Source organism: Anarhichas minor, unplaced genomic scaffold (assembly GCF_050575085.1).
Source record: "Anarhichas minor isolate MPS153535 unplaced genomic scaffold, ASM5057508v1 ptg000055l, whole genome shotgun sequence".
Taxonomy (NCBI): Eukaryota; Metazoa; Chordata; class Actinopteri; order Perciformes; family Anarhichadidae; genus Anarhichas; species Anarhichas minor.
The window spans coordinates 292,116-303,648 of NW_027466501.1; the positions used below are offsets into that span (position 1 = coordinate 292,116).

At 42.6% G+C, this 11,533-nt stretch overlaps 1 protein-coding gene across 1 annotated transcript; it reads left to right on the top strand.

Annotated features, from left to right (window-relative positions):
• The first annotated feature begins 1,425 nt into the window (after nucleotides 1-1,425).
• LOC142931948 (monocarboxylate transporter 2) lies at nucleotides 1,426-11,222 on the top strand. The gene is made up of 4 exons (XM_076076109.1): nucleotides 1,426-1,642; nucleotides 8,200-8,343; nucleotides 9,446-10,249; nucleotides 10,942-11,222. Exons 1-4 carry the CDS (start codon nucleotides 1,426-1,428, stop codon nucleotides 11,220-11,222), a joined length of 1,446 nt encoding a protein of 481 aa, XP_075932224.1.
• The last annotated feature ends 311 nt before the right edge of the window (nucleotides 11,223-11,533 follow it).

Below are 11,533 nucleotides of genomic sequence, written 5' to 3' on the forward strand. Positions count from 1 at the left end.
TTTTTGTTTTTTTTACACCAGATGTCATTCCACTGGGAATACAATGGCTATAGTTAAAAAATAACTTTTTCTAAAATCATTTTTCGTCGTCCACACTGCAGCTCTTTGCTGACATTGTATCCATTGTGAGTGGGAGCCCAAAAGAGAAGAAAATATGCATTTTCAAATGTAGCTACATTAGCATGGATAAGGAAGTCTGATATAAGACACACAGATTGTTTAAAAAAAGAAAGAAGAATTGTCCAAATTGAAGCAGCAGAGGCCGAGATGACTTTTAGACCCTACGATAGGCTAAGATTCAAAAAGTAGAGGTCTTTAAATTCCCATAATGCAACCCTCGTGACATCAGGCTGCAACCCTGATTACACAATCAGGAGTGTGTTTTCAACTTCCTCCAGAGCAACAGAACACAATATACTGTACTTCATATATTATAAAGTGAGTAGTATAACCATAACAAGTAAACTGAGCTTGATGTGTAAACCCAGTGCATGGCCCCTTTAACGTATCTGTTCTGCTACAGGTAGCTGTTGCAAATCAGTGGTGGCAATTATTAGCAACCACATCTAGCTCTGGCAATCTCAAATCACTTCTCACTTGTGCTGCTGCAACGCAAACACAAGGAGACCTGTTGATTCTTCCGCCGGCTGTTCATTTATGTGAAACCCAAACTAGCTGTCGTCATCTCAGGCCGTGGTTTCACTTGTCTTTTCAATGTTTATCCGCCGTTTTACAGGCGCTTTGAGGCACTTTGACCACCAAATATGTCCCATGGTGCATCACGTCACAAATCTGCCATTAAAAAGACAAGTGTAACCACGTCCTCAGTATGCACCCTGAGCTAATTATATAGCTGTAAGTTATTCGTGGCTGATTAGAAAGGTGACGCTAATGAGGTTAGAAAGAGCTAAAACACAACAGTTACACATGTTATACTATGGTGTGTGTGTGTGTGTGTGTGTGTCAGTTTGTGTGTGTTTTCTCTACGTGTAAATAGGCAGTGTTTGCATTGTACACAGCAGCACCTGCTCTGAAACGCCTCTATCAGCTGACAGCTTCCGCCTTGTTTCCATTACTTCAAGGTGAATACTGTGTGGGAGTGCTCTGGTCTCTCAGGTGAAACCCTCTGAAACCAATGCAGGATACGGACCTCTGGTATGTCCTTGTCCCTCTCGAGTCATATTACCACTGGCAGCTCGTCTAAATAAAGGCGCATATTTATTTACCACCTTTAGAATCCCACACCTGTCTTGTGTACTGTCAATATGAGCCACACCTGGTGATCGGATATGTACTGTCAGTTGATGATCTTTGACATTTTCCTAAGACACGAGACACAGAATGCTGGTGGTGATATTTCATGTTCCTCTGTCCCTTTCCTGTCTTGTCGTTGCAGTGAATAGTCAGCGTTGAGGTGGGCCAGTGATGCCGCCCCCGTCCACAGGTCCCCCCGCCGTGCCCCCACCAGACGGCGGTTGGGGGTGGCCCGTGGTGTTGGCATCTTTCATCTCCATCGGCTTCTCGTACGCTTTCCCCAAGGCCATCACCGTCTACTTCAAAGACATCCAGATCATCTTCGATGCCTCCTACAGCCAGATCGCGTGGATCTCCTCCATCATGCTTGCGGTCATGTATGCTGCAGGTGAGTTGATTTTAAACTTTATGGTATTTTAAAGTTGCGGACATTTTCATTTTCTTGTGGAAGCAAATCTAATCTAAAAATCACACTGCGGTTATTTGTTGAAGTCTGTAAGCCCCGCCCCCCGCTGCTACTCCATCAAGCTGTCAGAGCTACCGTGGAGCCCACACTGTCACTAACTGCACTCACTAGTAAATATGATCTGAAATTTCAGAAAGAGCCAAACAGAATGGTCTACAATATGCGTTTCATTTATTATAATAATAATAAACTATAATGGTGCTGTTCACCCCGGAAGAGCTTGAATCCAGGTTTCTCACTATGATCCTTCAAATCACAATGTTAATCTTTTTTTTTTTTTTAGGGGAGTCTCTTTGAGATTTCATTCTGTTACACGCGTCGTGGGGGATTATTTTTCTTGCACAGAGGTGGTGCGCTGTTTCCTGAGCAGACACTGTTGTGATTTACTCAACAGTGTTTGGTCTTGTTGAGCTCTTGCTGGACTCGTACACTTTGTTTGTTGTTCAAGGGATAGAGATGGAAGTCTGTTGTGTCATCAGATCGTGACCTGGATTTTGAAAAGCACCGCAGCACAAGATGCAGACACGGCGTCGCATGCTGAGCCACAAAACCACCACGTTCTGCCAAGCTGAAGCAACAAATGAGAATGTATATCAGTATCAGAAACCGACATAAAATGTACCTGTTGGTAGAAAAATGGCATTTACTATAAAAGCATGCAAAAAAAACGATGCTTTGTATAAATTCAAAAGGGATTTTAAATGTTATCGCAAATTACAACGCCTCAGCTGGTCTTGCATTGTTGAATAAGAATCCTTTGAAGGCTCAGAATGTGTTATCCGTAGGTCATCCTCTCCACCTTATTGCGCTGATCACCTGCTCTATTTTCCCACTTTGGCTTCGGCACCCGCAGCTTTCTGCTTGGCAGTGCCACGGCTGCCATCTGTCCACGCTGTAATCCTCCTGTCACTCGATCTACTGCTGTTGTCCCCATCTGTACCCGGTCCACAGCAGTGCTGGAAAGCTCATTTCCCGTGTTTTATAGCGCAGCTTTCACCAACAGCACTAACGGCAATTAAGTAACTGCTTCACTCAAGACTGTCTTCCTATAACTCTGAGTAGCACATGGACTAAAGACGCTAAAGTTTTGTTTTGTATTGTGGACACTATCTGTGAAAAAGAACAAGCAGCAAATGCTGGTAAATGAGGTTAATCAGTTACTGCCATGCTGACTAGTCCCTCTCTGAAAGCTCATTAAATCATGCAGGTCGGTGTCCGGGTGAACATCCTCTGTTGCACCGGACACTCTAACATCACCTGTAATGGAATTTTTTTTGAAGTTACGGACCACCACTCTGCTTCAGCGAGATTGTCTTCTTGGCATGTAACTTCACTCAAACCTTTCGTTGTTTATTTCCGACAGCACAGCTCTGCAATGACACAGCGTTTGACAGCTATCGTAATATTTGGGTCCCTGCTGTCGCTGTTGTATATATTTGCAGAACCGGTAGCCTTGTATAGCAAATGAGGGTGTCTATTACGCTCATGATGAGATCCCTCAAAGTTGAAAAAAATAATAATATTGGAACAAAATATTCAGTTTTTGGAGAAAGAAAAAGCAACTTGGCTGACCTCTGACCTCCCCGAGAGATCAATCCTTAGTGTGTGTCGGCCACGTCACGGTTCTGCACTTATCGCCAAGTGCTGCTTTAGCTTTTCAACGACTGTATGTCATTATCATGTGGTGACGGCGTCAATATGTGCAGTTACTAAGCGAGCGGCTCTTGTTACTCATTCATTCATATTGATTGCACTCATCAGCTATTCATTAAAACATCTGCTCTCTTGTTCTGCCTCTTACGCTGATGAAGCAATCACTGTTTGTGTTTACACAGCTCAGTCATAACTGTGAACCTGCCTGATAATGACCGACAGCCTCAGACACCCAGTAATATTTATCCAATCACTCTAAATTGCAGAAAGGACCTTTTATTCCTCACTACTGTCCAGTGCAAACATTATGTCTACAACCTTTCACAAACTGAAAATATAAATCAGGCTTGTTTTTAGACAGAGATTCATAAGCCGAAGGGGTATGTAATCCTTTCATTTCAATATTTAGATGACTTAAAAATTGTGAAAAATGACGACGCAAGTTTTTCAATCAACAATCAGAAGGTTTAATACAAAATACATGCAAACGTTTCAATCTTTTACATAAGACACAATACTGTTTTTATCAGTCAACAATAAATTGATTGTTTTCTGTCAGTCGACTATACAATCAAGTTCCAGATTAAACTAAAGAGGTGCACTCCGCCCCATGTGTCAGACCACAATCAGACCCCAGTCATATTGTTAGTGCTTATGGTTGTGGACATTTTCAACTTGTTACTTCCCACTATTTCCCCTATGCCTTCTTCCACCATCTGCTTTCAGCACAAACTCTGTCTAAGCTCTCTTTGAAGGGTTGGTCTACACATAATAAAATGCTATGGCAGCTTTAAAGCGAGTCACTATAACTTTTGAAAGAGGGAAATAACAAGCCTGTTATTATTAGTTCATCATAAATTGAATGAATGGTCATGATCATTAGCCACAACTCGATCTCCGTGTACAGTTGGTTCAGTTTCTGGACCAAGATTCAGATTCAGAGGTTTAAGAGCCATCATAACCGCTCAGCTGTGTAGTTTTTTGCTTTTTTGTGACTCTCCTGCCCCTATGGGACTATAGGAAGCAATGCAATCTAGTCTTTATCAACTAACAATGTAAAGAAACTGATCCCCCGGACTCTGAACGGTTGCTCAAGCTTTATACCGTAACTTTAATATGTGTTGCTTCAAAGACATCACTCAGGGTCATGTTAATGCAGTTTCTTTGCCTGACCTTCTAGTGTAATAAAGTGTTCCAGTTGCCTGAGCGTCCATGCTAATTAATTGGCAAACAGCTTTTCCAACAAAGACATCTTTTTTTTTTTTCAAGGATAGAGAGAAGATCAATAATCCATAATAGCTATATGTCTTAATTATATATTATAATGTGCTGCTACTAACGTGAAATAATAGACAACAAGGGCCCTTTGTTCTAAGTTGGGTATAAGCTTATAAGTGAAGTGAGAGCAGGCGTGTTTCCAAGCTCTAAACTCCACATGACGGCACTAATTTATTATCACTCTCTGTCCTTTTGAAAAGCAGGGTTGGGCGTTCTTTCAGCTCGACCCTTCATAGCGTTACGTCAGACCGCTGTGAAGCAAGCGACCGTCACTCATTCCCTCAGGCAGCGCAGCGAGGGTCGCTCTGCGATGACGTCTTTTAAGCTGCAGGCTGCGTGTCCGTGTCGGATCAGTGTCGCTAATCCAGAGAGACACAGAGAGAGAGACTTGACCTTGGGGCGAAGCGGCATGAAAACAATGCACGCCTGCATTACATTCACTGTCAGTGAATAGACGCAGGTAGATGCCAGGGTGCTAAAAAAAAAAGTAAACACACCTGTCAAGTGGTTTATCATGAGGCAAAATGAAACTGCAACTTATGTTTGTATTTCTTCTATACATTTTATTTGTCATGCTTGTCTTTGGAGAATACCAGGTGCCATTAATTATGTTTTTATTTCCAACTTGATGAAGACTCAGTCGGTGCTTTAAACCATTATTCTCAACTGCACAAACATTATTTTTCTCTTTGCTCTGAAAAAGGTTTTCTTGAACGTGAATTTACTCTTAACTGGTTGAGCAGTTAGACTCCGCAGTCTTTTACCGGGCTTGTTACTATAAATTACATAATCCATAAAGCATGCCGTTAACCGGTCTCATCGGGACAAAGGTCATCCAAATGTTGTCAGTGAGCTCTGTAAGTTCTCCAAAGTAACGGAAAGATTGTTCCAGAGAAATATTTGAAATTGCTATCACCAATATTTTTATGTTGACATATGATTAACTGATTACATGTAATGTGAAGGCCGTCCCTTGTAGTGACAAACCCACAGAGAATCATCACACATGAGTTCCCCTCATTTATACAGGGCGTTTTAGCGTCTTTTGGTTTAGCATTAAAATAATGACGTTTTGAATTACTGCTCTCATTTGCGTCTGGTGGTAAAACTTTCCGTTCTAGATAACCATGTGTGATATGGAGCCGGCAGCCTCCCTGTCACCAGCCCACTTCTGTAACCTTTAGGCCACCATGTTCAACATCATCCAGTGTGATTCTGCCCGCTGTTAGACAGCTCTAAACTCCAAAATGTGTATAAACTTTTATCACAATGCCTGCAAATATCTGTGTAATGGGCTGACTGGACACCGTGTCCGTGTCCCCTCGCTGCAGAGCGGCTTTCAAAAGCAGTTTGCTTCCATTTCTGTCGACTTTATCCTCTTTGAAGTGTGATGGATGGCCAGCATCCTCGCGTCATCACGAGCTGCACCGGCCTCATCTCTGCAGCTCACATTAAAGGGTCGTGGATAAAAAAAAATACGGTTTGACACATTTCTATATGTGTCATTCCCTTTTGGGATCTAGGTGGTTATATTTAGTTTTGGCTTTTGTCCACTGTGAAATGTAGTCCACGCCGCATCTGGCCAGGAGATGATAAGCCTTTTTCAAGGGAGGTAATGTGCAGGCTCAGGGGCTTCCTCATCTCGGCCGATTCGGGTCCGGCTGAGCCCCCGAGAATACCGATCGCTGCGCTGGATGCAAATGAGGGGGAACTTTCCTCCAAGGTCGAAAAAAGATTCATGCGGAGCAAATTAAGTCAGATGACTCCTCGCCCGTTGTGGCTTTTTAAATTGCACTGGGCCTGGCAGAAATGTGATACATCTTATGGCTGGTAATGAGAGTATTATTTCAGAAAAATACATCTTTCATTACTTTTCTCCCTCCCCGTTCGATTTACACCTCCTGTGCTTAAGATTGGGCATAGGGCGAGGGGACGGTGTCAATTATAAGATGCAGATAAGTGCTTCGAGCAGCCACGGTATTCATAGGATGTAATGTACCGAGATGTATGAAACTGATCAAATGCTCTCATACACTGCAAATGGAGAAATTTAAACAAAGAAACACAGCACAAATATAATTTAAAATATAGAGTCTTACTCTTCTCTCAGAAATTCAGTGAACCGAGTCGCAAAAAATTCAACATCTCCCAGGAATACAAACGAACTTCCTCAGCCCAGAAAGGTATTGGCTTTTCTGAAGTTATACTCATGATTCACCTCATTATCGACTGAACAACATTTACAGTGGTGACTGAGAATACAGATGCTGAGTCATTGCAATTTGAATGGGTTTGGTCTTTCTGTCCGTCATGTATTCTGTGGCTGTAGTTTTCATCCCTACCAGTCGTGCTAACATTTTCCAGCTGCACTCGTTGCAAGTTAATTTTTCATTTTTTTTTCCAGCCCACAATTGAAGTGCTCTAGTTCAGTGCAGCAGGCTGCAACAAAAAAACTCTGATAAAGCAACTGTACGCGACTTAACAGCCCACTGACAAAGTTAGCAACTAGCTGGTGTAGCATTTAGCTGCTAAAGAGACACAATCTGTGATCGGTTTCGGGGAGGAACTTTTTTTCTTTCAACCATAGGTCCTCCATGAAACTGCACACAACAAGGTCTGTGGATTATCTTGAGTAACCGGGTCACTAGAAAGAGACGTTGCTGTTAAGTTTTTCAGATGTCTTTTTTTGGCGCTTTAAGCACCACAAGCAGAGTGCCATCTCATCCCATTATATTGGAGAGGAGGCAAACATCTCTACGGCCGATATCTCGAAAATCAGGCAACTCTCACCATAACAATCTAGATTGATAAATAGCATTACAGGTAAGAGGAAAAATATATATTTTAGGTTTTGGGGGGAAATGCCCCTTTTTAAATACTCATTCATAAATTTGATCATCACATAGGTTGTAAACAAACCCTGACTTCTGGTACCGTAAGTACAATCTGTCACAGTTGAACCAGGTGGCTGTGCAAGACCCAACGCACATTTAATTTAGGCAGTTTGGCTAATAATATTACAGTTGACCTTTTTGTTTTCACTTTTTATTAAGTCATTTAGATAATATAGTTAAAGTGGGGATTCGGTCACAATCTAATTAACCTCATTTAAGACTCTTTCTGCCGGCACTCTGTGACAAAAATATCTGCCTGAATATAAACATAACCGACTACAGAAATGAGAGAGTGCTTTGTCATGTGTTCTTTTTTTGGCTTGTATGAATGACTGGAGAATAGACTGTTGATTGATGCACCTAAAGTTTTTTTCCCAATATAGAAAAAGCATGTTTAAAAACATACTGAATAGAGACTGACAGTCTTGTATGAAAGTCTGTCAGTCACTTCGCTTAATTTAATTTGGCACGAGGCGATGGGAGTGCCGTGCTTAAAAATTGAAACCGCTTAGTTGCTTCTATAAATAGAAGCGGGGCTCCCGCTGGCATACAGCACTAACCAGATTAAATCATTATGCACTCACTTTCAGTTATCCTGCCTACTGTAAACATCCGACATGTGTGGGTTGATCTCATCGTTTCCCTTTGGTCCAGGTCCCATCAGCAGCATACTGGTCAACACATACGGCTGCAGGCCCATCGTCATGATGGGGGGCTGTCTCTCGGCCACTGGCATGATCCTAGCTTCCTTCTGTACCAGCGTGGTGCAGCTTTACCTCTGCATAGGAGTTATTGGTGGTAAGTTCATCTAAGTCCATTTGATGAGCCTCTACTTCTGAGTAGCAGGTTAAAAATAAAAGCGTTGTTGCAGGAGCAGGACTATCTGTTCTGGTTCTTGCCTTAATTGTATTATACTGGTTTAACATGATTATAAATACTACTTAAAACTTAGTCTTAGTACAGGTTGACAAATAGCAGGCTACAAAGCTGAAATGTTTCCTTCCCTAATTAGGCTTCATCAAATGTTTTAGCCATATTTCACATATTTACTGTAGATACAGCACAACTATTATCCCACAGCCCATTTAAATCCAAATGAAATGACTAATCTACCATCTAATGATCAATACTCACATGTAGAGAGCAAACTGTGCCATGTTCTGCACCAAGGCTTTTAAATGGGGCAATTCATTCAATACTAATAATATTAAAAAGAATATTACTTAAAGAAGCCTTTATGGCATTTCATTTGAAAGAGGGAATGTGTGGAAAAAGGCAAAGCCTTTGGCTGACGCCGATTATATCATTGGGAAATGTTTAACATCAATAGAAAAAATACTTTTTTAGATTTACTCCAAATTATTGTTGGAACGACTCTTTGCATTACAAATTCTAAATCTTATCCAGCCATCTTTGTATAAGTGAGATCGTCTCTCTGGTTTAACATTCTGTGAGGCTGCATTGAGGAATGGTGGTGCTTTCAGCTAAATGCTAACACTAGCATGGCAGCATGCTCACAATGACCATGCTAGCATGCAGATGTTTAGCAGGTATTATGTTTTATGGTATTATGTCAGCATCGTAATTTAGCGTTTAATGATTTCTAATTGGCGTCAACCTCAAAATACAACTGAGGCTGATGGGAACCTCATTAGTTTTGTCGGCACTTATTATAAATCGCAGTGTTGGACAATCCTTAGAGCCGTGGTGCTAGCATGGCTAATCACCCATTGTTGCTAGCTAGTTCTTAAAGCAAGTACGTCAGAGGTAAACAGTTACTTGGTTTCTTTTATAGGTCAATAGGAAGTAAAATAGATAATTTTTAGTGTTCTTTAGCATTGGTACATTAACAGTTGCCGCATAATTGTTGCTTAATTAAGTCTATCATCTCTGCTCATAGGACTTGGACTAGCCTTCAACCTGCAGCCAGCACTGACTATGATAGGCAGATACTTCTGTAAGAAGCGTCCCATCGCTAACGGGATGGCAATGGCCGGCAGTCCGGTGTTCCTCAGCACCCTGGCTCCTCTCAACCAGTACCTCTTCAACCAGTTCGGCTGGAGAGGCAGCTTCCTCATCCTGGGTGGCCTGCTATTGAACTGCTGTGTGGCCGGGTCCCTCATGAGGCCTCTGGGGCCACCGCCCGGCAAGCTCAAGAAGGACGAAGAGGTAGCCGCCATTACCACCACGACAAAGGAGAAGCACACTGCCTGGCAAATATTAAACAAGTACCTGGACTTGTCCCTCTTCAAGCATCGCGGCTTCCTCATTTACCTGTCGGGCAACGTCATCATGTTCCTGGGCTTCTTTGCACCGATTGTCTTCCTTGCAGCCTTCGCTAAAGACATGGGCGTGGATGAGTACTCGGCGGCCTTCCTGCTCTCAATTCTGGCTTTTGTTGACATGTTTGCCAGGCCCTCAATGGGGCTACTGGCCAACTCGCGCTGGGTCCGGCCCAAGATCCAGTACTTCTTCAGCTTCGCTGTGCTGTACAATGGAGTGTGCCACATCTTTTGCCCACTGGTGGAAAGCTACACCGGTCTGGTGGTGTATGTGATGTTCTTCGGCTTTGCTTTTGGCATGGTCAGCTCAGTGCTGTTCGAAACGCTGATGGACCTTGTTGGGCCTCAGAAGTTCTCCAGTGCTGTGGGACTCACCACCATTGTGGAGTGCTGCCCGGTCCTCATTGGTCCACCTCTAGCAGGTACGATCAGTCCGTCTGAGAGCATATTTCATTCCATTACATGCACGGTTTTTGCCTGTACTTTCAAGTGTTCTTAGCTCTTCTGGTTATTAGAGTTGGTTCACAATATTAATAAGGCCCAGTCACACCAGAAAGGGACCGTGTTTTAAGAAGCTTGGTTGTGACTATTCGCAGTAGCTTGTTGGCAAACTACCATCAACCTGTGAGCTAACTGCTAATATACGCATGTTCATCAAGTCACAAAAGCTCAATAAGATAGCTTGGTTGCTAATGGGACAATATGTTGAAACAATACCAGTGACTTTTGTTTCTTCTAAACTCTGCCGTAGGAGAGTTTATACTCTTGACAGAGGGGGGGGTTCAGAAAATAAGATGAGATAGCTTCTCTTTTGCTGGGCGCTATAACTCTCTGCTCCCTAGAAGATCAGCATTGTCAAGATCGTATGTCGAAGTTCATCAAAATTCACTCAAAATACTTGCATGGATTTACTTCTTTGCAAGCAAATTGCGATCATGGCCATTCCATTAAAACAACATTTTTAAATGCAATTATGACCAGGCCTTTATTTAAATGGGTAGATATAATAATAGTTGACATCTAGCCATGTTTTTCATAAATTACATCTCAGTTCTACGTGGTAATACTTAAGATTTTATAACTACGCATCTTAAAACCTTGTGTTGTCTTGCAGGGAAACTGGTGGATGTCACAAAAAACTACAAGGCCATGTATTTTTGCTGTGGCGCTGTCGTGATTTTGGCCAGTATTTGGCTCTTCATCGGGAACTTCATTAACTACAGACTCTTGGAGCGCGAGCGCAAGTGTGCAGAGATGTACAAACGGACTGAGACGGAAGATCCGGACAAAGTTCTGGATCAGAAGGAGGCTGACGGGGAAGCCCAGGCGTCGGATGAGCTGGTCGGCAAAAGTGAAAAGGACGGTGAACCTATGCAGCGGGAAACCAACATCTAGATCCCTCTGCTCCGCCAACAGCTCACCCTCACCTCCGTCCACTACGATCAAACTGAGCTCCAAGCCAAGAGGTGCCTCTCGGCTTGGAGCTCAGTTTGATACTAACTAACTGCCAAAGCAACAACTGAAGGAGGCCGTGAGGCTCGATATCCGTTTGTCAAAGAGCATCAGCGACTATAACAGAAATGTTTAACCACAGAGAAACGTGTAAGATACTGCATGCATATGAGACAAAAAGTCTGAAAACTGAGTGGAAAACAGTGTAGTACTAACTGTATAATGTTTTTTGCCACGTTCACCTCATATCGGAT

Coding starts and splice junctions, on each gene's coding strand:
- LOC142931948 (XM_076076109.1), top strand. CDS start 1,426: ATGCCGCCCCCGTCCACAGGTCCCCCCGCCGTGCCCCCACCAGACGGC. Junction 1,643..8,199: donor TGCGGTCATGTATGCTGCAG/GTGAGTTGATTT, acceptor CCTTTGGTCCAG/GTCCCATCAGCAGCATACTG. Junction 8,344..9,445: donor CTGCATAGGAGTTATTGGTG/GTAAGTTCATCT, acceptor CTCTGCTCATAG/GACTTGGACTAGCCTTCAAC.